This window comes from Trichosurus vulpecula, chromosome 5 (assembly GCF_011100635.1).
Source record: "Trichosurus vulpecula isolate mTriVul1 chromosome 5, mTriVul1.pri, whole genome shotgun sequence".
Lineage (NCBI taxonomy): Eukaryota > Metazoa > Chordata > Mammalia > Diprotodontia > Phalangeridae > Trichosurus > Trichosurus vulpecula.
The window spans coordinates 285,509,484-285,536,073 of NC_050577.1; the positions used below are offsets into that span (position 1 = coordinate 285,509,484).

The following is a 26,590-nucleotide window of genomic DNA, read 5'->3' on the forward strand; positions in this document are numbered from 1 at the left end:
AAGTTACATAAAATCCCAGGAAAATCAGAATAAGCCCATATTCACTGTACTAACAAAATCACGTCAATTTGTTTTTGTTTATACAAGTATGCAACAAGTCCACCCCAAAGCTCACAAGAGGGCACATGGGACCTGAGGGCTAAAGATGACCACCTCTGCTCTGATATCGTGTGCTTTCCATTGTGATTTTTCATATAGTAAAACTGATTCTCTGTCTCTCTGTTTTGATATAAACTACATACAAACTATAAAAATCATCCCGGGTTTTCACAAGAATAGAAGAATTTGGCTCCCCCAGAGAGGAATAGTCAATCAAAAAAGTTATGAAGTAGCTTCAGGGAGTGTATTGTTGCTGGAGAACTGGACTGACCATTTATTCAATTGGTCAGTCAATCAATGAGCATTTATTACTTTTATTTTTGTCAGCATGACAGCCTTGTGTGCTATTGAAGACAGTTGCAGAAACTAAGGCACACGGGAGTTATTTCTATAAAAGCACAAAGGATCAGAACCCAGGTCTCTCTGGCCTCAGTTCAGTGCTCTTTTCATCAGGGCCATGTTTTTATATTGAAAATAACAAAGGTCACTTCATTCGTTTTATCCACAGGCACCGTACTACCTCTTGTGCATTGGTCAATAGAGTATTTTCGAGGAGGCAGAAGACCCAGTTTTGAGTCTAACATTTATAATCATACATCTAAAACTGAAAGGAAACTTAGGGGTCACCTAGTCCAACCCCCATATTTTACAGAGGAGGAAACTGAGGCCCAAAGGAAGTGATTTGCCCGTGGCCAGGCAGGTAGAGCTAGGATTTGAAGTTAGATCCTGTGACTCCAAGTTCAGCACTCCTTCCATATTTACTAGTTCACTGGGTGACCTCAGGTGTAACAATTAGTCTTGACAATTAGTCTAATAACAATTGAGTCCGTTTCCTCATCTGTAAAATGGGAAAATGGTATTTGCATTGCCCATCCCTCAAGCCTGTAGTAACAAAAGTACTTTGTAAACTATCAAATGCTGTAGAAATGTAGAAATGTTATAGTTTACAAAGTGCCATGGAAATGAGCTGCTTTTAATCATTTGTTAAGATCATAGGATCATAAGTCTAGTGCTGAAAGGGACCTTAGAAGCCATCGAGGACAACCCCCTCATTTTACAGTGGAAGAAAATGGGTTCCACAAGGCCAAGTCCTCACAGGTGGGTTATCAGTGAACCAGAGTGGAAAAAATGTCTGTCAAGGCACAATTAGACATGGCTACAGTTGGACATCACCTCTCCCCTAATTAATAAATATACCAAGTTAGGTACAAGGGGTCAATTTCATAGGGCAGCATGGCTTAATAGAAAAAGCACTGTCCGGCCTTGGTGGTGTTCCACGGGAGGCTGAAACTGGTGGATCACTTCAGTTCAGGAGTTCTGAGCTAATCGGATTAGGCAATTATTTGAACTAAGCGCAGCTCCGATATAGTGGATCGTATGGAGGGAAGGGAGAGGTTTCACCACCAGGCTGCCTTAGGAGGGGTGTACTGGCACAGAACAAAGCTGCCTTGGGAATCAGCTGGGGAACCAGGCCCATGGGCGTTAGAGGGAGGCCCAAGCTTAAAAAGAGTGTACTGGACTGAGCATCAGAGGTGCTGGGTTCAAGTCCTAGCGACACTAGAGACTACTTGTATGACCTTGAACTAGTCATATGACATGTCTTAGCCTTGTTTCCTCCTCTGTAGAATGGAGATGATAATACTGGCACCACTTGTTTCACAGAATTGTTACAAAGAACAGAGAGGAGGATAGAAAGCTGGCCTTGGAGCCAGTAGCTCCTGGGCCCAAGTCCTGCTATCTGATGCATCCTTGACCCTGGGCAAGCCTCTAGCTTCTCAGTGCTGCAGACAGCTCTCTAACACTATACTATGCCCAGCAGAAAAGGTCACCACCATGCACTGGCATAGGGAATTTCCTCACCAGGGAGTTCCATATATCAAGGAAACTGGCCCACATCTCTGTGATGAAGTACAAGTGAGACAATAGGTACAAAAATGCCTTGGACCGGAAATGCTTTATAAAACACTTTATTCTCACTGTACTGTGTTTATAATGCTCTGGGCCCAAGAACTAATGGAGATGCCTTTTCATAATAATAGTCCCTGGTGTGTCTCATCCATATCATCAAATAGAAATTATGAAGGCCCTGTATCTTTTAAAAAAAAATCCCCTTTTGTAGCACTTCCCCAAAACCACCTATTTAACGCAGCCTTGCCAGTTTGCTCTTTAACAAGCCAGCCTTTTATGTTATTAATGAAAACATCTTGGTAGAGGACTGAAAGTCTCCTTCCTGGTAAGTGTTCAGCTTATGTTTTTCAAGGTACAATATGACTTCTGATTTTCTCTACTAGCACAATAAATGCTGATCACTGAATGGATCTTTAATTATCTAATACTATCCAAGTTATTAGTTCTGATTTCCTCTACTTCCTCAGGTTTGCCAGCACAAGGCCTTACACATAGGAGGCACTCAATGAATGTTTATTGATTTATTGATACTCTAAGGAATCTCAATTATTTCATGAAAGTGATCTCTGGGGTCTTATAGTCAAAGAACTCAACTTTGGTTTTAAGGCTGTAATTTAGACTGCAACCATATGTTATTATCTGTATCCTGGTTTAAAGCTTAATAAAGTAAACCTGTTTATTTCCATGTTTTTGAATTAAGGTATCAACCTTTGAAACATCTTAACAAAACAACATATTATGAAGGCTCTTTTTCTTTCACCCTATTTTGATCGTCTGGTATAATGTGATTCCACAAAAAAAGGAATTATGACATTTTAAATTAATTGCTAAGGAACAATACATTAACTTAATAAATGTTTGGGAATTTGTACAAATAAAACTGCTCTATGTATAAAGGATAAGCAATTTTGAATCCACCATGAAATCATTCTTTTTTTTTTTTTAAATCGGCAACAGTGTCTTAGTAGTCCTACTGAATAAAAGTTTAAGCGGCATTCCTGAAAATACACAGTATGGGGGGTAGGTTCAAAATCTTTGTTGCCAAACAATCCAGTTGGCAGAAGTAGAGAGTTCATGTGCAGTTATATATGTATATATATGTATATTTATATATGTATATATATATACACACACAGCACTGTGTGAAGATAAAGATGTTATTGGGGTCTTAAGGACTTCTGAAAAGCTTAATAATGGTCTCTGATATGATATCAAATCACTTAAATATTTATGCTCTTTCAAAAATTAAATAGTAGAGGTAATAAGATTAAGTGCCAGTAACAATTTTTATTCTACGGATCAGTTTTTAAAAAATATTTCAATAATGGAAAAGTTAGAAGTTATTCTAAGGGTTTTTCATAAGACCATGAGAAATCATTTAAACATTTTTGAATTAATTAGCCATAGTTTTTATTTCATAAACTTTTGTTTTATCAGCTTTTGCAATGAAGCCTAATTTTTCCAATCTGAAATGATTCAAGATCTTTTAATTCAGAAACAATTATCTAAATGCTTGACTTAATTTTTTTTTGTTAAAATGGATGAATATTAAATTTTTTTCAGGTTTACCACTTTGTTAATGAAGTCATGGTAAGTTTAGTACTTTTTTATTACTCCTTCCCTTTTTTGATCTTTCCTTCCTTCTCTACTTTAAAGATGAAATGTTCATAGGAAATTTTGTAGTGGAATGTTCTTCCCAGTTGATTTGTTAGTAATGGAAAAATTGCTTTATAAAGTAGTGCAATTTCATTTCCCCATGATTATTCCCTTAAAGGAGAGGATATATAGTTTAAAAATATGTTTGCAAATTCTGCTTTTAAAACATTCTTTATTATGCTTTAAAAGTTATTAGTAACGAATCCCATTCATGCAAATGAACGATAATCTCTCTCTCTCTCTCTCTCTCTCTCTCTCTCTCTCTCTTTCTCTTTTTTTCAGGTAAGAGACATGCTGGGGTAGTAAATAGAGAACCAACTCTTGGAGTCAGAAAGACCTGGGTTCAAGTCCTGCCTCTGATACATACTGACTGTGTTGCCCTGGGCAAGTCACTTCACCTTGCTCCAGGCAATTATACTCTGAACCGATAAGTTGCAGAACAATAGCAGATCTGCATTGATAGAGGGAGTTTCCTCACTGGGAGATCCCTGCATTCATGGAATTATAGGTCAGGATCAAAAAAAAATTCCCCAAACTTCAAGGGACTTCTTGTTTTTGTCTATTTTTTTAAAGTCTTTTACTAGTTACTTCCTCTACCTTTTGTTCACATGATCTTACCTCTATTTTGTTAAAGACAAAATTCCTGCTGGATTCTATGGTGCTTGAGGATGCCAAGAGTTTCTTCATGAAACTAGATCCTGTGTTCAAATGTCATTCAAAATTTTGTACTGCATTTTAAATTTAAAATACAAAACAAGAAGTGAGTTTTGAACACTGGCTTAATAAACAAATGATTTCTCTTTGCCTTTACAGAGCTGGCTGGAACAAGACATGCTGGGTCAGGCATTCGAAGATGCTTTTGAGGTAATGCAGCAACATTCAGCTGGGGACCATCAGTACTCCCCAGGTAAAGATAAGCCATCCAGAAGAACTTCCAATATTTAGGGCTCAGATAGAACTACCTGGGAGGGGTAGACAGAGAGGCCATTCTTATTGAGGCAGAATATGTCCCAGGAGAGCCTTGCTAAAGAAATTCAACCTTGGATCTAAAGTCTTATAATAGAAGGTACAGATTATGGCGACGTGGCTTTCCACATGGGCCAGAAAAGTCTGACCCAATGGACAGAATTATTTGCTGTGAGAGTCGATGTTAATTTCTGGTTTTGAAATTATGAGTCATTCTTGCTGGCGATGTTGTATTTGTTCAGTACCTCTTTTAAAAATGGAAGTTTAAGCCCTAACTATTCACAAAACACTTTTCGGAATTTTACCCTGCAGTCCTGCTCCCACTTCCCCCAATCCCAGAACTACACATGAGCCCCACACCATTCTTGGAGGTTCTTGTGATCCCCATAAATACCTACATCTCCTAATATTGTGCCATGCCATTGTGCCTATGGAGCTTCTATTCACAAGCTTCTCACAAGCTTAATTTTTGGCTAAAGTCATTGTTTTTGTTTTTGTTTTTTTTCCTTTTTGCTGTCTCTCACCTATTTGCTACACCACAATTCACTTTTAGGTGAAATGATTAAGGATCCGGCCCAATACTAATATACATTCTACTAAGAAGTAGTATAATGTGGTTGAAATAGTTTTAGACTTGGGGTTTAATTCCTGGGCTTACCGCTCAGTACTTGGTAAGGGTTTGGAAGAGATGGCTGTTACAATCCCCTTGAGCTCTAATGCTAAGATCATATGATCTTGGACCAATCGCTTCACCTTCGTTCAGTTTCCTGATCTGTAAAAGTGATACTCGTACTCCGTATCTTCGAGGGTTATTGTAAAGGTAAAAAAGAGAATATATGCAAAGTACCATGTAAACTGTAAAGTGCTGTATCATTGATTATTATTATTGTGTTATTAATCATATTATATTCATGGTATTTTAATATATACTATATTATATCTTATTATAATACATATTATTTAATAATATAACATCATTATGTTGTACATATTACATAATAATATGTCATAATGCCATATTGTTAATCATACTGTTTTAGTGGAGAGTAAAAGTATTTTATTTTAGTCATTTAAAGCCATTATTTTGAAAAAAGTCAAAGGGAGGTCCATATGGTTATGCCCAAGGAACCCATGAAATGAAACAGGTAAAGAACTCCTGGACTAGAGGGTCCTTGAAGCCCCCCACCTCTAGAATTCTGTGGCTCCTTAATGGGAAAGCTAACAATCAGTGTGATGGCAGAGTTCCCCTGCCTTGGTGTTTAGGTTGCCTTCACTTCCCAAATATTTTTATAGACGTTCCCTCTCCCAGCTGCCATTTAGAGCTCACCATCCCACTGTTTGTAGACTTCCTCTTGAGATTTTAGCATAGTGAAAGATATCCCCACACAATCTGAGCAGTAGGAAAAGTATTTTCAGAAATGTCCTCAAGTCATCTTGGTCATATATACACCTACACGTTTGGATATACATTTGGATACAATTTGGGAAACAGTCACTGTTTCTTTGTGCTTCTGGCGATATAGGCAAGACTAGCCAGCATTTGCATAATCCTTGAAGGTTTGCAAAGTGCTCTGCGTATGCTCTCTCATTGGGTCCTTACAACAACCACGGGGAGCAGGTGCTTCGTTTTACAGATGAGGAGAAGGGCTTAGCCAGCATAAGTGACTTGCCCAGGGTCACAGAGCTAGTAAGTGGCTGAGGTGGCCTTTACCCTCAGGACTTCCTGATTCTGAGACCAGTCTTCTCTCTTCCATGCCACCTAGCTGCCCTATGTTAGAACAGTTTTGTACATCTGGACATCAAATCAAAGCCATTTTTGTTAGATAACAATGCCTTCTTGCTTAGTAGTTAGGCTTCTGTTTTTGTGGGTTTTTTTCAAGTGTTTTCTTTGCAGAAGGAATATTTCTAAATCATACCTTGCATATCTATTCAAGTTGAAATATTAATATTTAGAATTATAATTATATAATTTTTCATCCTTCCATAGAGAACAACTTTTATTGCCTCACATCATGCACAATTATCTTTCTTGCTCTGGTTTGGGGATTTTTTTTGTCTCCTCATCAGTTTATTCATTGAAATACAAGCTTATAAAAGGCAACCCTGGATGGGAATGGAATACTTCTTTCTCCAGGAAATTTGTTTTATATAAAATATTTAAAATTAACTATGACTTTTAAAGTTTCTTCTCTTTTTTTCAATTAGACTACAAAAATTACTTGACTTTCCTCAATCATTATCCTCATCTCAGAGGAAATCCCAACTGTTATGGAGTACTCCCCACAGAAGAAACTGTCTATAACTGGAGAACTGTTATCGTAAGTAGAGTTTTAGCATAACTGTATACCTTAGTCATTAGAATGGGCCAATTTCCCTGTTGGTATTGAGACTAGTATGGGTGATAAGAAAGATCAGTCACGTGTTGAAAGCTGGCAAGTTCCTTTCCATTTGATAACAGCTAAATTTTCATTTGAAACCTACTGACTCCAACTATGCTTCCCACTTGTTAATGAGCCTATGAAAACAACTAACATGGATTAAGTGTAAGAAAATCATCAAAAATGTTATCAGTTGTGAACCTATTATTCAATAGATCAAATAGGATGATACATAAATGCCTTGCAAACCTTAAATTTAAGGTTTTTATTTAAATGTTAGCTGTTACTATAATAATAATAGTGATGATGATGATGATGATGTTCCATTCCCATAAGCTAGGGCCAGGCTGCTTCTACAAAGTAGACCCACAAACACTCGTCCTGATGGGCGACAAGTTAGAGTTTTCAGGGGCCATAGGTTATTGCTGCTTCTTTTCCTCATAAATCTGCAAAGGACACAAGCTGCCCAACAAGCCAGTAGGGACTTGTCCAGTGACTCACCAGAGTACTTAACCATCTGTTAATAATCAGCTCAGAGATCCTTCCTGTACTCAAAGGAAAGAATTAAGTTTTGATTAAACTGGGCCACTCCAACCACATTCTAGCAACCACTGGAGAAGGAAAATGTCTCTAGGGTCTCTTAATAGATCCATTCATCTCTCAGGGGGGTTCCCTGCTGATTCAATTTTTATCTTACTTTATCATTAGAATAGTACTGCTGACTTCTATTTTGAAGGAAGCATCCATCATGCTCTTCAGAATATGACTGAAAACCAGGGGGTGCAGACTGTTCCTGTCCAACAAAGAGGAGGAAAAGGTGTGTTAATCAATCTTTGATTCGGTATACTAGTATATTTGTTCAAAATGGTCTCAAGGAGGTTTCACATCATAGTTTCTCTTACTGTATTTTTAAATATTCCTTTCATCATTGCTAGTGAACAAATGAACTCTGTCCAACAGATGTACCATGCCAAAATCAATTGTAGTCAGATCCGCATGGTCCCAGACTCTATGGTAAACTCTGTACAATGTTTCAAAACACCAACTCTGTAGTTATTCCTGGAAGGGCTGTGTCAATCCACTCCATGGTCCCACTCGCCATCTCTGTAATTTTCAGGACCGAAGTTCCCCTCCCTGGCCCCCACTCCTCTCTGTATGTTGTCTCCCCATATTAAAACTGAGATCCTTAAGGGCAAAGACTGTCTCTTTTTCCTATCTGGATCCCAATCGCTTAGTACAGCGCTTGGCACATAGGAAACCCTTGATAATTTTTTTTCATTTATTCATTTTTCATAGTTCCTGCACAGATATACGGACATTTTGCAAAATACATCTTAGGTCCTCTATCAGTGATTGTTGTATTTATATTCAAAGCCTAAGGAGGGAGAATTGGCCTCCTTCTGCTCAGGATTTCTTTTCATAATCTCATCTTGTGTGAGCTCCCGAGCTCAGTGACCATTTCTAGTATGTTCTTTTAGTATGTTTTCTAGTAAGGGGCCATATGAAATTAGGCACTTAATAAATGGCTCTGGTTGGAAATGATTTGCAAATCTAGAAAGTACCACACAGTGGCCAAGGGGTCAGAAGAGTTCTGTTCTCTTTGTGTCTAACTTTAATTTGTTCTGTGTCCTTTGGTAAGTCCCTTATGTTTTTCAATTCATAAACTGGAGATTATAGTATTCAAAAGAATGTTGGTTATAAAACTTTTGAAGTTCTTAAATGAATGATGAATGATGCAATAGTACTATTCCCCGTGGAGTTTTTCTACACAGATAAATAAAGCAATTTCCTGGGAATCCACAATTCCATTTTTTGCTCACAATGTGCCATAGGTTATAAAAATTGGAAAGTGATGCTTAGGAGCTCGTGTCAGAGTTGTGCAGTCACTTACTCTCCCACTCATCAGGAAGGCGATTATATCCTTTTCTGTACCATTGGACAGAAAAATCTATCAAGATTTCTTGGCCAGAATTTTGATTTCTCCTGTATTGTAAAGGGGTTATTAGAAAAAAAAGTCCTGTATATTTCATGGCAACGAAAACGTCATTATGCCTAAAATGACCTTTTGTGTACCCTATCAAAATGACCCAAATTGTGTCTGGCCAATGTTCCTGAGAAAGTTTGGGTTCATAAGTAAATGGTGAGGTTAGGTTTGGTGATGTATCCTGTGACTTGTCTCTTATTACATTACATTATACATTATTACATTATAGCTTCTTCAAGACATATGACAAACCCAGAATTGTTTTTTTTTTCGATTCCCTAAACTAAGCCTTTTTTAAAAACATAAGTCTTCACTCTGAAAATGGTTTTATTATAAACTTCTTTTTAGAACATCATCTGTTTTGCTCACTTTGCTACCCTCAAAGGAATTTTGGCATCTAACTATGAACCCTAAACCCACTAGAGAAGGCTTGCTCTAAAAAAGATACCAATAAGAGGTTCCTAGGTTTCTTTACAAATGAAGGGTGTGTAAAAATTTGAATACCTTTGAATACCTTCAACAAGGAATCCAACTGAAATTTGGTATGCCAGATTGTGGTATAGTCAGCTAACATCTGACATAATTCTCTTGGACCTCTTGGATCCCTTATTAGCCTTAGAAGCCTACTTAGATGGCTTTTAAGTGCAAAGTCACTCCCATAAAATCAATTCCTAGAAGGTGACATGGACAGGAAATTGTTCCCATCACTGTGTGCTCCCTCAGAATCCAGCAAGGAAGCATTTATAGAGCCACTGCTGTACAGCTGATCCATCTGAGAGATATTCCCATCCATGACATGTTTTATTCTACATTTAGGGAGAAAGAAGCTCCGACTGTTTGAATACCTTCATGAGTCTTTGTGTGATCCCGACATGGCATCCTGTATCCAGTGGGTAGATAAATCAAAGGGGGTCTTTCAGTTTGTTTCCAAAAACAAAGAGAAACTTGCAGAACTTTGGGGAAGAAGAAAAGGCAATCGTAAGACCATGACTTACCAGAAAATGGCCAGAGCCTTGAGGAACTATGGAAGAACTGGAGAAATCATAAAAATCCGCAGGAAGCTAACCTATCAGTTCAGTGAGGTCATCCTTCAGAGACTCTCCCCACCTTTGTTCTTGGGAAAAGAAGTGATCTATTCACAGTATCTTCAACCTGACCAAGAACAGCTCAATTTAAATAATTGGAATGCCAATTATAATTATGTGTATAGCAATGACCGTGATCTAAGTTACTCTGATTGCTAGGACACATGCTTGCCTTCCTTCTATCCCCATTACAGGGTTTTATAGGCATCGAAAATTCCTATAAGATAAGGGCTTTCCTCTCAAATCAAGACAAAATTTATCTAGTTTTGTTGTTGTTATATGTCGTAATTAAATGATGTATACAACTCATGAAGGTGAACGGAATTCTGCAAATGAATGCATTTTCTATGATAAGCTGAACTGAATGTATAAAAATTAAATTTCTTTGAGATTACTGCCTTAAAATGCCATTTTCTCTTCAAGATACATATTGAAAAGTATAAAAGCTTGTTTTATTGTTGATATAAGCATCATCTTCCTACCTTGGTAACAATAATTTATGTGGTGTTTCAGGGTTTACTAAATACCTTATGTACATTATCTTAGTTGATTTTCACAAAAACCTTATGAGAGAGGCATTTTTTACACAATTTCGAGATAAGAAAACTGAGGCTCAGAGCAGTAAAGTCACTTGCCCATAGTTACACATTTAATCTACCAGAGGTAAAAATGGAAACCAAATTTCCTCTGACTTCAAGTTCACTTCACCTGACTTCAAGTTCAGCGTGTTTTCAAGTTCTACCTGAAACTGAAATTATTCTCTTATAATAAGGGTTACTAACCCTTTTTGTTTCACAGATCCATTCTATGTACTCTTCAGAATAACATTTTTAAATGCATAAAATAAAATATATAGTATTACAAAAGAAATCAATTATATTGAAATATAGTTATCAAAAATTATATATCAAAAAGGTAAGTTCACAGATCCTAAGTTAAGAATATCTGTCTTATAAACTAGTAACTATTGTAGCGTTGCTTCTGGGGTATGTCCCAATTTGCATTTATAATTCCAAGTTGAGTCCCCAGAAGTGCAATTACTCTCACAGTTCAAAGATGTGCCCTGTGGTTCTACCCATCTAGAGCTATAGCTCGTGAGCCCCCACCAGTGTACTTCCCATGAACAATATTCCAGTAGATTTAATTAGCTCTCAGCAAAGGCATTACTCAAATGGCTTTGTAAGAACAGTAGTTACAGCATACAGTAGTTACAGTCCCCCATAAACTTATTGTTCACTCTCCCACAAATAAATGTCATGTTCATGGAGAGAGTGAATGTAGATTTAAAGTGCAAGGTTAATGTGGCACACAAGTAGGAAACACAAGTGACTAAGTCAATTCACTACTCCTGAACTGAACCATCTTGGTGTTCTTTCTCTGTTTTGTAGAATCCTCCAAAGTTTACCTCCAGGACCTACTCTGAGTCAAATCATAGGAATTAGAGCTGGAAGGGACTTTAAGAGATTATCTAATCCAGCTTCTCCATTTTACAATGATGAAGGTATGGTCCAAAGAATGACTTGATCTAGATCATACAGGGAGTAAATAGAGAACTGAGAACTGAATCCAGGTTGTTGTTCAGTTGTTTCAGCTGTGTCCAAACTCTCTGTGACTCCATTTGGGTTTTTCTTGGCAAAGATACTGGTGAGGTTTGCCATTTCCTTCTCCAGCTCGTTTTACAGATGAGGAAACAGAGGCACACAGGGTTAAATAAGGACTTGCCCAGAGTCACACAGCTGGATTTGAACTCAGGAAGATGAGTCTTCATTACTCCAGGCCCAGTGCTTTATGCACTGTGCCACCTAGCTGCCCTATCCAGGTGGCTGACAGTTATGTAATGATTTACAGTTTTACAAAGTACTTTCCTCACAACTCTGTGAGATAGGTAATGTAATTATTATGATCTCCGTTTTACAGATGAGGAAAATGAGGCACAGAGAATTTAGCAGGCCCACACAGCAAGAAAGTGGTAGGGTCACGATTCAAACTTCAGTCCTCTAACTTTAAAGCTAGTGTTCTTTCCAGTCCACTACAGTCCCCCCGCCCCAAACAATAATGATAAAAAAATACCTTTATCAAAACAAACATGTAAAGTAGTCATTATAAGTGTTGTCATCCCCACTTAGCAGATGAGAAAATTGAGGCTCAGAAAGGTTGAAGGACTTGCTCTCAATCACCCAGTTTTAATTGTCAGGGCTGAGAGTTTATACTGAACTTTACTCCTACCACCCTAGTGCTCTTCATTTCCCTTTTCTCCATCCCACCCAAATGCATGGGGTCTTCATGGTTTTTCCATTATCAAAATCAGTTCTCAGTCAAGAACCTGACAAATTTATTGGAACAAGGTGGAATCTGGCTCGCTAGCTCATCCAAGTTCACATTTCCCTGATATCACAAGAGTCAAAAAGCAGAGAAATACCTCTGCCAAAGACCATGCCCTTGAATTCTAGCATTTCTCTGCTGCTGCTTCCGCTGCCCATTTTTCTACCTTGTTCATTGCACATCAGCACATGTTGTCTTTTCAAACAGACAATTAAACTTTATGCTAAGGGGAGGTGGGGTGTTCAAGAAGACGAACATCTCTGATATGAGGACTTGCCAAGCTTTTTTTCATGGCTCCTTATCCACCTTTAGTGTGTACCTGGCACTCAGCTCTCACTTGTGGCTCCAAGAAGCTGCAGTATGTGCAGTGGCCACACCCTGGTAAAACCCCCTGGCAGACAGACTAAACCAGGTTAAGGCTAAACCAACAGGCCTCAAGCCTATCAGTGAGTTAGACATTGGGATATCTGCCCCAAGCGTATGAAGATTTCCTCCAGCAGAATAGGCAGCTGAGAACAATTTGTTCCAACAGCCATGATGATGGCTGAAGCAGGCACTGTGGAGCACTTAGAGCTTGGTCCGACATCAGACACCAAGATCACCCACTGCATCCTGGGGCATTGCCAGTGCTCTTGACTTTTGTCTTGCCACTGGACTTTGATGACTCTGGAAGAGAGAGTAAGGCTAATGACTTTGTGCAACTCTGCCTCATTTAAATCCAATTTGAGTCACAACATCACCCATGATATTCTTGGTCCCTTTGACAATGAAGAATGAACAACAACAAACAACTTAAAGGAGAAGGAATTTACAAATATACACAGACTTGACACATGTCTAAAGAATTAAATAACCTCTTCTGGGGCTCCCTGTGACCTCTTTAGTTAGCCCTTTCTTCAGGCTTCAACTTATGGGTTATGGATTTTATGGATAAAACCCCATTTCCATTCTCCAGTCCTTCAAGCGATGACATTTTTGTCCCCTTCTGAACCCTAGAGGAATAAAATTCTTTCTCTTCTCCCATGTATTCCTTATCCCCTCCACTCAGAATATTCTCATCTTTCCATGTCTTTCCTCTTCCAAATTTTCTTTGTCTTTGTGTCCTCATCACCTGGCCAAATGCCTGACACTTGGTAGCCATTTAATCAGTGCCTGTTGATGGATAGGTTGCTTTTCTCAAAGGATCCTTTAACTTTTTCACATCTCTGCTCACTCTAATTGCACAGCATCATGGGGGCAATATGGAGTCACCCACATTCTTTTTCAAGGATAGATTGTTAGGCTGATCTCTGAGTGACCATGCATCTTCTTGAGGGGATACTGTAGTGTTCCAGAACTCGATGCCATCAGCACAATGTCATCAGCAAACAAAAGCACAAGAAGGCCTCACCTTCCATAGGGAATCCCTTTTCCATGGGGACTCTTGCAGAATCTCCTTCAAGATGATGGCTAACACCTTTGTCAAGCAAACTTCTTCCTGTTTTTTGCTTCATTTGAAACTGGTGGAATATTGGAGCTGCTATTGGAAATCTAAGCATCATTGAATAAAGTCATCTTGGTGGTTTCTTCTCTCAAGGATTTTTGTATGACTTTAACATAAGCATCAGAGAAGTCTTACTGGGGCTTTAAGGTTGGCCTTTGCTCTATATCTAATTAGTAAATAACAAATGCATCATAACTTTGTATTTGCTACACTTCTCAGTCACTTATGTGACTGTAAGACTATGGTCTGTTCTTGTTAAATATGCCAGAACTTACATATCTCAATAAGTATTGATCTTCAGGGTAACCCCCTTAGGAGGTGACAAGGCCTGTGCTTCCCTCTGTGTGGTCACTGTCTCCTTCAGTGCAGATTATAACTCACCAGAATCTTATCCCATGTCTAAGTGGCAGACCTGGTATCTGAATATGGCTCCTCTGATTCCAGGTCCAGCCAGTCAGTGTTCATATCACTGAACCACATTGCCCATGTCAGCTACTAATGAGGGTAATGAGGGTAACCTCTTCCTTTTGAAATGTGGATAGCAATGTTGAGGAAACTCATGTATGGACTCTTAAAAAAATTCTTACTTTCTTCAGATTGATGACGTGTAAGATACTTCCATACTTAAACTTCGATGGATCCATGATCCCAGCCATGTGGGCCTCTCTTTTGAAGGCACAGAATAGGCCGTCTCATCCCGTGCAACTTTTGTCCATATCTTCTCACAAATCTTGCGTGGCAGAGACCCTCAATGTGCTGGGCTAGAGTGGCCTCACCATCCCCATGGGGGAAAAAACCCTCACATAGATGAAGAATGAAGACACATATCAGACACAGTAAGAATGTTTTAGCTTCTACAATAAAGGGTTATTTCCCACTGACACTGTACATAAACGGGGCAGAGTAGAAGGAATATTGAATCTGGAGTCAAACGCCCTGTAGTTGAATCTTCCACAAGTCATGTCCCCCATTGGTTTCCTAATCTGATCTCTAAGGATCCTCCCAGGTGTGATTCCCATGATCTTAGCACAGTGTAATCAGGATGGCCAGTTCTAACACACTACATCTTTTAGAAACCTTGGGAGCTTTACTCTTATTGCTGGGTGAAGGGTCTCATAGCTTTAAACTAATTCCAGAATCTAGAATCATAGCTCTAGATCTAGAAGGGACCAAAGAGACCATGTAGTCCAACCCCTCATTTTCTGGTTGAGAAAGCTGAGGCCTAAGGAGATTAGGTGACTCGCCCAAAGTGACATAGGTAATAAGCATCTGACACAGAGCCAGAGGGCTTCTCATTGTACCGTACCGCACTACCTTTAAAGAAAGCTACTCCCATTATTCAAACTAGACTTGATGGGGCAGTACATACCTTGGCCTCCTTTGGCTCTAGCCAAAGACGAAAGAGCTGAAAATAGGATGCAGTTGGGCAGCTGGGTGGCACAGTAGATGGAGCGATGGACTGGGAGTCAGGAAGGCCTGAATTTGAGTCTCTGTGCAAATCCCTTAAACCTCTCTTGGCCTTGGTTTTCTTGCTTGAAAAATGGAGAAAATAAAGCATTTACCACACGGGGTTGTTGTGAGGACAGAATGAGGTAACAGGCATAAAATAGCCATTAAGGTCAGAATTTGGCCCAAGGAGAAGAAGTAAAAACTCTGAGATGACAGAGTTGAGAATCTGCAGACCAGCGAGCTATAGAAAGATAAGAGAGAGGTGCAGAGAGAGTGCAGAGCAGAGTGTAGAGACCAGAGAGCTGTGGAGACCACAGCTTCTTCCCAAATCTTAAAGTACTTTATAAATGCTAGCTATCAGCATCATTATCATTTGTCAAATAAGAATAGTGAAGCCTCATGTTAAATAAGGTGAATAGCTTTGTGCTAAAGAGAGGCCTGTGAGGAGGACTTTGACTGACCCCTGTCACAGACTGGACACTCGTGGATAAAAAAGACAAGAACAGAGCTGGACTAGAGTTTTAGGCAGACAATAATCAGCTGTGAGCAGTCGCTTCTCCAGTAATGTGTGAAAACAGTCGGATTCATTAGAACCAAAGCCCAGCATCAGCAGCCATCTTCTTCTAGGAGCCTAGTGAAGATTGTTTTCTTGACCTCCTTGGGGAGAAGTTTTTAAACCTGGATTCCAAGGGCAAATTCAGTTCATTTAAACAAACATCTGGCATGTGCCTGTCACATGTTACAGGGATGCTGTTGGCAGTAGCTGTGGGAGGGATGGTTCTATTGGTAGCAGCCACAGAGAAGAGAGCCAAGTAGTGTGTCACTACAAAATATACATGATGCTTCGGGCTAGTCATTCTTTCTGTTTGTGGCATGGAGCATGGAGAAGGATGTATCTGCCTCTGTTTTTTCCAGGATATGATTTCAATGACTGGTTTAAATTTTAATCACAAAGAACAGATGATGAAACCCATCTCCATCCTCTTGATAGAGAGGCGGGGCACTCTAGTTACAGAATGTTGCCTTCACGGTCAGACAGTTGCTGAGTTAATAGGTTTTGCATAACTGCTTTTCTTTGCTATTAGGAGAAGGTGGGGTTATATTGAGAAGTTACTGTTGTCTAAAAAGCAAAGGCATTCATCTATAAAAAGAGGTTAAAATGATTCATTTACATGTTTAAATTTTATTTTATTGTTTTTTCAATCAACAAACGAATATTTTCTCTCCTTCCCACTTCCTTCCCCAATGAAAAAAACAAAAACAAAATACACATAGCCAAGCAAAGCAGATTAGTGCCTTGGCCACATCCAAAACATATTTTCATTATTGTTTCTGTTACGCTGCATGTGTGTTGCCCTCTGATTTATAGGATTGAGTACCAGTTGTGGCAGATTTTATCCATCCATATAAAGAAGCATTTAAATATTTTATAAACATAATTACAGATTGGGTTAGTGTCAAATGCATTGAAAACCATGCTGGATTTGGAGTCGGGGACCTGAGTGTGATTGTACCTCTGCCACTTAGTACCTGTGTGACCTCAGGCAAGTCACTTAACTCCTATGATTCTCAGTTTCCTCATCTGCAAGATGTTAATAATACTTATTAGCAATGTATATTAGATAACAGTAAAAATCAGTGACATATAATGTATGTTAATAACAATATTAGTTATCCTAACCCCAGGATTTTTGTGAGGGAAGTGTTTCGTAAGCCTTAAATCATTATATAAACATGAGTTATCATTATTATTAAACTATCAATGGCAGAGGCAGCATGATGCAGTGAAGTGCATAGAGGCCTCAGAGCCAGGAAGAACTAGGTTCAAGGCCTACTTCTCACACATACTGTCTGTGGGACCCTCGACCAGCACCCTGAACAAGTGCTCTAGGTTACTCTTTAACATGATAAATTGCAGAGAAGATGCCAACCTGCATCACTGGGGAGGGAGTTTCCTCACCTGGGAGTTCCCTGTATCAATGAATTCACAGATTGAGCCCTTATCCCTAGCTTAATATCAATGAGAAAATAATATAAGATAGAGGATAATAAAAGTAAGTCATCTATTTATGGTTATTTGTCCCTTTTGAAATCAAGAATACATTCATACTTTAAAATGTGTACAATCATCAGTACCTCTGAATTCAGACAGAAATTCAGTGTGTCTTTTTCAGATGACTCTGCAAGGTGCTTTCTCAATGCAAAAGTTTGTATGAGCATTTCAAGAAGCTCTTTATATAGTGAGAGTGCATCATAGCAGATAGTGTTACGTTAAAACAATCTTTGTGAGCTCAGAATTTCCCCAGAGCGCTCGAAGGAATAGGTCAACCCTAGCCATAAAAATATTTTTGCTATCCTGTTACCTCTGCTGGCCGTTGGAATTCTGGAGCTACCAGGGGGAAAGCCAAGAGAGAATGCATGCCTGCAGGGTCAGCACTCAGTTACCATGGGTCTTATTAGATTTTTTATCGCACCCTTGACTCTGGTTGAGTAAAGACAGGTCATTTTTTTAACCTATAAAATTGGAGCAAATTAAATACTTTTAATAGTTTAGGGCAAAACTATTGTCAGATTGACATGTATTTTAATAGGAGAAGCAAATAGGATCATAGAGCTAGAGCTAGAAGAGACTTTAAAAAGTCATTTAGTTCAAAGCCTGCCCCAACCACCCATTTTACATATAAGGAAACTAAGGCCCAGAGAATCCCAGTGAGTTACTACGGTTACACAGGTGATGTCAGAATTTGAACTCAACCTCTTTTCATTTCAAATGCATTAAAGGAGTAACTTGTTCCTTGGGCAAAGTGTAGACAGGGAAGGAATTGAAAAGAAGAACATCTATTAAAAGAACTAATTAGCATCGTGAAATATTTTGGCAAGATGGTAAAGTTATTTTTCTCATGTTTATTTTGAGAGGAAGACAAGGTTAGAAGGCAAAAAAAAACCCATAGCATGCTGGATGTCTGAAATGAATACAAAACATACACATTGCATTGGAGGCTGCACTAATCGATCACATTAAGGTCACTTTCATTTCTATAATTATGAATGAGGAGCAGGCAGCAAGCTGGAAGAGTTCATGGAATCATGGCACGTCAAAGCTGGGGAGAGATATAACAGGTCATCATTTTATTTTTTTTTAATTTTTTTTAAATTTATTTATTTAATATATTTAGTTTTCAGCATTGATTTTCACAAGAGTTTGAATTATAAATTTTCTCCTCATTTCTACCCTCCCTCCACTCCAAGATGGCATATATTCTGGTTGCCCTTTTCCCCAGTCAGCTCTCCCTTCTGTCACCCCACTCCCCTCCCATCCCCTTTTCCCTTCCTTTCTTGTAGGGCAAGATAAATTTCTACGCCCCATTGCCTGTGTATCTTATTTTCTAGTTGCATGCAAAAACTTTTTTGTTTGTTTTTGAACATCTGTTTTTAAAACTTTGAGTTCCAAATTCTCTCCCCTCTTCCCTTCCCACCCACCCTCCCTAAGAAGTCAAGCAATTCAACATAGGCCACATGTGTGTCATTATGTATAACCCTTCCACAATACTCATGTTGTGAAAGACTAACTATATATTTTGCTCCTTCCCAACCCATCCCCCTTTATTGAATTTTCTCCCTTGACCTTGTCCCCTTTCGAAAGTGTTTGTTTTTGATTACCTCCACCCCCATCTGTCCTCCCCTCCATCATCCCCCCCCCTTTTTTAAATCTTCTTCCCTCTTCTTTCCTGTGGGGTAAGATACCCAATTGAGTATGTGTGGTATTCCCTCCTCAGGCCAAATCTGATGAGAGCAAGATTCACTCATTCCCCCCTCACCTGCCCTCTCCCTTCCTCCCACAGAACTGTTTCCTCTTGCCACCTTTATGCGAGATAATCCACCCTGTTCTATCTCTCCCTATCTCCCTCTCTCAATATATTCCTCTCTCATCCCTTAATTTGATTTTATTTCTTTTAGATATCTTCCCTTCATCTTCAACTCACTGTGTCTGCTCTCTCTCTCTGTCTATATATATATATATATACACATACATATATACATACATACACATTAACATATATATACATATATATATATATATATACATAAACATATATATATATATATATGCATATTCCCTTCACCTACCCTAATACTGAGGTCTCATGAATCATACACATCATCTTTCCATGTAGGAATGTAAACAAAACAGTTCAACTTTAGTAAGTCCCTTGCAATTTCTTTTTCTTGTTCTTTTTCTTGATTACCTTTTCATGCTTCTCTTGATTCTTGTGTTTGAAAGTCAAATTTTCTATTCAGCTCTGGTCTTTTCACTGAGAAATCTTGAAAGTCCTCTATTTTTATTGAAAATCCATATTTTGCCTTGGAGCATGATACTCAGCTTTCCTGGGTAGGTGATTCTTGGTTTTAATCCTAGCTCCATTGACCTCTGGAATATTGTATTCCAAGCCCTTTGATCTCTTAATGTAGAAGCTGCCAGATCTTGGATTATTCTGATTGTGTTTCCACAATACTCAAATTGTTTCTTTCTGGCTGCTTACAATATTTTCTCCTTGATCTGGGAGTTCTGGAATTTGGCGACAATATTCCTAGGAGATTTCTTTTGGGGATCTATTTGAGGAGGTGATCGATGGATTCTTTCAATTTCTATTTTGCCCTGTGGTTCTAGAATTTCAGGGCAGTTCTCTTTGATAATTTCTTGAAAGATGATATCTAGGCTCTTTTTTTGATCATGGCTTTCAGGTAGTCCAATAATTTTTAAATTATCTCTCCTGGATCTATTTTCTAGGTCAGTGGTTTTTCCAATGAGATATTTCACATTGTCTTCCATTTTTTCATTCCTTTGGTTCTGTTTTATAATATCTTGATTTCTCATGAAGTCACTAGCTTCCACTCATCATTTTATTAATAAGGCTATTGGGGCCCAGAGAAATGGTGTGATGTTGCTCATGAGTTACCTGAAACTCTCAAGATGTATCAAACCAAACATATTTTCTGAATGGTAGAATAGGAGAGACCTTAGAGGCAATCTAGCATCATCCCTTATCCAACATATGAAGCTCTTCTTTCTTTTTTTTTTCTTTTTTTTGAGGGGGGAAGACAGGGCAATTGGGGTTAAGTGACTTGCCTAAGGTCACATAGCTAGTAAGTGTGTCAAGTATCTGAGGCCGGATTTGAACTCAGGTTCTCCCAACTGCAGGGCCGGTGCTCTACTCACTGCACCACCTAGCTGCCCCTGAAGCTTGAAGCTCTTCTTTCAACACCCCCAACAAAGTGCTAGATAAGGTCAGGCACTCTATCTACTTAATAAAATACTTAATTGAGTGAAGGAATGAATGACTAGTGTGCAAAATGATATTGTCTAAAAACATTCATTAAACAAAGATTTACCAAGCACCTACCATGGGCAGCACTTATGGAAGGAGTTATTATTATTATAACTGCAAGATGCTTTAAAAACTGAACACATATTTTTGAGTATGAGAAGTTTCTTTAATAAATAAAGAGCAAGTCAAGTCTAAACCAACAGATTTTCCACTTTATAACCCATTGCAAATAGTGTCTCCTGAAACCTGATTGACAGTTGCTGCATGGTACCCACAGTTAGTCAGGGTCTAGAGTCTAATTCTGGCCCTGACTTCTGAGTGACCTTGGACACATCACTTCATTCCCTATTGCTTTTCTGGCTTCCCCAGCAAATTGTGAAAACTCACTCACTTACCTCAGACGCCTCTTTGAAGTACCAAACAGGCTAACATGTCAGTGGTAAATATTTTTTAAAAATCATATCTATCATATTCCTAATACCAAAAAAATCAGGAAAGAGTGATCGATTTAAATTTTTAATGACCCAATATAATTATAACATCTCAAATAATTTAACTTTTAGTCAGAACATCCAATATGGGAGAGAAACATAGAAAGAAAAAAATCCTCTCATTAAACTGGATATAGATAGAGTAAATGGAATGTTTATTAATTCTTCCTTGGTATATGAGGGTAAGCTTTCAATTTCTCCTTTGCAACTCACTGTCACTATCAGTTCTCCTAGTCAAGCTGCCTAGAACTCTACCTATATCTCCTTTTCTACCTTGCCTGTGTTCCTCCCAATTCATCCTCTCACCTAGACATGGTGTCGTCACCTCTTTGTAATATTTCTTCTGACCCAAACTATGGCTCTGTTCTTAGCTGGTTTCCTAAGTTAACCGTTAATCTATTTACTTGTGAGCCATTTGGGTGTTCCATTTTATTGTTATTGGTGTTCTCCACCTTTCTACAGAGGCAGCATGGTATACTGTTTAGAGGGTTGGCCTCGGAATCAGAAAGACTTGGGTTCAAACCCTGCTCAAACCTCTGATATATACTGACCATGTGACACGTAAGCTCTCAGTGCTCTAAGCAACTCTCTACGACTCAAGTTTTGAACAAGTTACTGATCTGCACTGGTGGAAGAATTCTCTTCACTTACGACATTATAGGTCTGAACAAACAAAAAATTGAGAAACCTTCTGTCTTTCTGCTTTTCCTCTAAAAGGAGTGGCCTGTGGAAAAAGGTCTACAGAGCTGGATTTGGGAATAGTTACTTCAAATAACCAATGGAAACTCCTTTGTTTGATGAAATAATCCCAATTGGCTTGGTCAGTTGGCTCTAATGGCCTCCATTTTCAAGGTAATCTTCCACATTTACAAACCAAGTATTTACCTCTTTTGCAAGGGACAGTATTTTTACAGTTCAAAGAGCAAATTATAGCAGTAAAAATAGAAACATGGGACATTGGCACCTCAAAAGTAACCAGTATCAAATCATACCCCAATAGAGATTACCGTAGTTTTTCCATACAGCAACATGACATGAATGGATTCTTAAAATAACACTCTCTCTTTTTAGCATGCCAAGGTCTCACTTGCGATATCTGTACCTCCCAAATGTTCAGTATAAATTCTCAGAGATGAGCTCTCGGCTGGGGAATGTGCTCCCTTGTCTCTATGCCAGAACCAGACTTAACCATCAGGGACACAAAGAGAGGAAAGATGGAGCCAGTTGTATGTTAGGGGCTATAACCAAGAATATAAAGCAGGAGCTAGCCAACAGCCTATCTCCACCCCTGACTGCATCTTCTTATGAATCAATGGTATTCTGAAATGGGGATGAAAGGTCAGTGGCCCAGGATTCTGGATCTCAGGTTCTGAAAAGTTGGTATAGGCAGCTCACATTCTGTGCTAACTTGTAAACTCTAGGCTGCGGGGGTTCAATATACAATCGGAGAACTGTAATGATGGAAGGAATCTTAGAGATCACCTAGTCCAAGCTCCTTCCCCAAACTGAAATCTCTTCTATAGCAACACTGACATATGATCAGAAGCCAGTTCCTGCTTGCCCACCTCCAAGGAGAGGCAGCCTGTTGTGGTGTTGTATGGTTTTAGTTAGTTGTGTAAGTATTCTTTCCCAAGTTGTCCAGAAAGGGTGGGTAGGACCTGTGCTGGAAGAGAGCCAAGAGAAGAGTCCCCCTCTTCCCTGCTAGGAGAGCATTTTAAACATTTACATTTAGGCACAAGGCAAGTTATTTCAACACATGTCTTCTCTTAGCTCAACTAAAGAAACAACCAGTATTCTTATTTAGAAAACTCTCCATTGAAAGGACTTCCTTGGTTATACCATTTCTTTTAAGACCTAGATATCCACGGTGCTGGAAACATAGTGCTTGATTAAAAAAAATGATCCAGACTTGTGATTTCATTGGTGTCAAAAACTTTCATGAGAAAACTATATGTATCAGTGCACATCAGCAGCTGTTCAGCCACTTGCAGTCTCAGAAAGTTGCTTTCATCACTGATAGGTTAAATAATTTGCCTATAGTCAAACACCCAATATGTGAAAAGACCGGAAGCCACGTGTTTCTGACTCTGAAGTTGGCTCTTTTCCCACTCTCCCACACTGCTTCTCAAGTGTTTGATAGGTAGCAATAATAACTCCCATTTCTATAATATTTTGAGGTTTATAAAGTATTTTCACTATCCTCACAAATAGCCTGTGATCCTACAAGCACCATGCTAGGTGCTGGGGGCGGGTTACAAGGTTGAATAAGAGATAGCCCCTGCATAGTCCCTTTTTAAGTCAAGTGGCTGAACAATCTAGTTCGGGAGGTAGATATAGAAACAATTCTAATGCAAAGTACAATGTGGTAAATGTGTAGAAGAGGAACAAACAAAGTCCCATGAGAGATCTAAGGAGAGAAGTATTGCTTCTGCCTGGAATAATCTGGGAAGATTTCATGGAGAAGGTTGTTTCTTAGAGGAATCTTTGAAGGAAAGGAAGGATTTCAACAGCTGAGATTTGGAGTTGAGGAGATGAAAGGAGGGTGTGTTCTCAATGCAGAGACTATGTAAGTGGTACCTGTTCCACTTGGGGCACATGGGATGCTTCCAGAAAATTTATCTCATTCATATTGAGCATATTCTGTGGGTCTATTCAAAACCATAGTTCATCAGAACCTGCCAATATTTGTTTTTATTAGTCAACCAAAAGGTAGAATTAGTTCAGAGCAAAAGCATTTAATGAAATCGCATAGAAGGGAAAGTAGGAATTAGAAATTTCTCCTTGCAGACTAAGGATATACATACTTCAGTGGGAAAAGTAGACATGTATAGAGATGCTGCCCTCTGTCTTCTGGTGATGTTATTACACTATCCTTTCTGGCCTTTTTTTCACACTGCTCCCTGCTGGGCTGCACTTGGATATCACATTTTGTTCCTGCTGCCTACTACTAGATGTTGTCTCTCTGATTCTTCCTATCTGCCTTGCTTTCCTGGACTTCTTTACTCTTTACTGGGCACATCCCTCTTTAGTGATCTCATGGTTACCACTGGACATTGCTCCTGGCTACCAACTTCTGGGCTTCATCTCTTTAGGACTACTCCAGTCTTCCAGAGCGTAGTGACAAAAAAGCCTCTCCCTGATAAGGACAGGTTGACCTTCTTAAGTCAGAGCCAGAGTTTTTGAGCCACCATAAACAGCAGTCAAAAGGCCAGGAATTGTGCCCCTTGACTAATTCTAAGTTTCTTTTAAACTTTTATTTAGATCTGAAATTATAATTATAATTATTTGCCCCAGACAACCCTTAGGATTAAAAACTCAAGATCCTTTCTGGCTTGGCATGCAAATAAATTTGAACCAGAACAAGAAAGTAACAAAATGAAGCAAGGGTATTATTCTTCACTCACCTGGAGCTTTTTTATGTATATCTATTAGCAACAAACTTCTTGGGTTTTAGTATTATATTTTGGTCAATGAAAAATTTCTCTGTCTCCCTACATAAGTAAAAACACTGAGGTGGGAAAGAGCTGGAAAATATAGGAGGACATTTTTCCTAGCATGCTTGTCTGCTTCTTTACTCTGTATAGGGGAAAGAAGGAATGTTTATTTCCATTATGTAGAACAACATGCTATATAAACAGTAATTGTCTGATTGTTAGTAAGGAAGGACTAGAGCACTAGCTGCTGAGCCAGCTGCACGGGGCTTTCTGAAGTGAAAGGAGAAGGGCAAACTAAGGGACAGCTTCAGCCACCCAAGCCAAAGGTGCAGTATTAGCAGGACTGGGTTAGCTGATCTCTGTTTATATATTGGTTAACAGTAAAAGCATTTATGAGACAGAGGCACTATGTCAGAAATTCTAGCATCCCAGGAACAGTGCTAGGTAATGCAGCCTCTAGGGACTGGGTATCCAAATCCTTCTCAAGTCTTATTGAATCTTCAGGTTTTACAAGGGTATCATTCGCAGGTGCTTATGTAACATTTTTCTGACTCTAATTTTTTTTTCATTTAGGTTTATGTGTTAGTAATAGACTGTTCTTTGCATATGGGGGTCTCAGGTAGGTAATTGATGTCCCCGTTGTAAGAGTCTTGGATACTACTAAGTGGCAGTCTAAAGACAGCAGTGGTCTCTGAGTTAGAACACCCATCTCTTACTAGTTATGTGACTGTGGACAACTTACTTAACCATAATTTTCCAGTCTAGGAAATGAAGATCCTCTTCTCATCCCTCGTCATGGTATGGAGGGCAAATTTCATTCTCAAATGCTATGCCAGAGGAGTATAAGCTTGGGAAGGAACACCCTATATACCTGTCATTTGACAGCCAGGCTAGCTAAGATCCCAGAGGCTCATCACCTTAGGCTTCAGGAGGATGACATCTGGGGGCCTTAACAACTCCTCAAATACCATCTTCCACATCAGAGAAGGGTCATGGTCTGCTTTGGCAAAGGTAGCTCTCTCACTAGTGAGATAATATGTCCTCAAATCATTCAAGAAATTGAAAGTCATGTAATAGACACATCCTGAAAATGGACTCTCTAATCATTGTTGCTTAGGAAAATAGGGAAATTTACCTGTTCTTTTGTGGTAGAAAAAAATACTGTGAGTATAACTGTTTATTAACATTCAGTTTTGACACAGAAAGAAAAGATCCAATATTTATTTGAACAGTGATTGTTTAGAAGGAAAAATGATTTGGGAGGGTAGGGAGGAAGAAGAGGTTTATTAATTCATTCAGACCTTTTCAAATCTCAAGTCCTTTCTGACATTTCCATTGTATACTTAATTTAATTTTTTTTAGATTCTGAACTTAAATACCAAATAAAATGGGTATTTCCATTTAAATAGAATAACAGAAAATGATTAAACCTAAAACTATGGATTTCTGTTGGGTACAGCTTGCTTTTCATTTAAATATATAATATATTCAACATGCAATTTTCAAAGCTTTCCTACTTATCTATGATTCTTTCTGGACTTTAAAAGGAAAAATCCTTAAATTGTTTAGTGAAGAACAGTGTCAGGCTAATTAGTAGGGACAGAAATAAGCCATCTGGAGGAATATATTCTCACTCATTGTTTCCTAATTACTCCTAGAACCACAGTTTAGATCTGGAAAAGGAGAATGTTGGTCTTCATGCACATAATAAAAATTGCCAAAGTTATGCTGTAGACAAGGACTATCTTGACTGAGTAACAGGGACTTTAGCCCAATAGAACTGATACTGCTTTTTAAATAAGTTCACTTTATCAGGGTAACTCAGGGAGAGTTATTTTTCCTTTCTGATTGAAAAGACCCATATATAAAATTATATTCATCACAGCTCTTTTGCTTGCTTGCTTGTTTGTAAAGAACTAGAAGCAAAGTGGGTGTCCATCGATTGAGGAATGGCTAAACAAACTATGGCATATGAATGTAACAGAATTTCTTACACCATAAGGAATTA

At 38.7% G+C, this 26,590-nt stretch overlaps 1 protein-coding gene across 2 annotated transcripts; it reads left to right on the forward strand.

Annotated features, from left to right (window-relative positions):
* The first annotated feature begins 2,267 nt into the window (after positions 1-2,267).
* On the forward strand, positions 2,268-10,368 carry SPIC (Spi-C transcription factor). 2 transcript variants are annotated; one of them, XM_036761780.1, is made up of 6 exons: positions 2,268-2,332; positions 3,571-3,597; positions 4,477-4,570; positions 6,835-6,947; positions 7,716-7,824; positions 9,808-10,368. In XM_036761780.1, the coding sequence occupies exons 2-6, from the start codon at positions 3,595-3,597 to the stop codon at positions 10,233-10,235; spliced, it is 747 nt and encodes a 248-aa protein (XP_036617675.1). In that variant the 5' UTR covers positions 2,268-2,332; positions 3,571-3,594; the 3' UTR covers positions 10,236-10,368. The 2 variants fall into 2 exon arrangements, with proteins under 2 accessions (XP_036617675.1, XP_036617677.1); XM_036761782.1 differs by lacking the exons at positions 2,268-2,332; positions 3,571-3,597 and adding an exon at positions 4,077-4,171.
* The last annotated feature ends 16,222 nt before the right edge of the window (positions 10,369-26,590 follow it).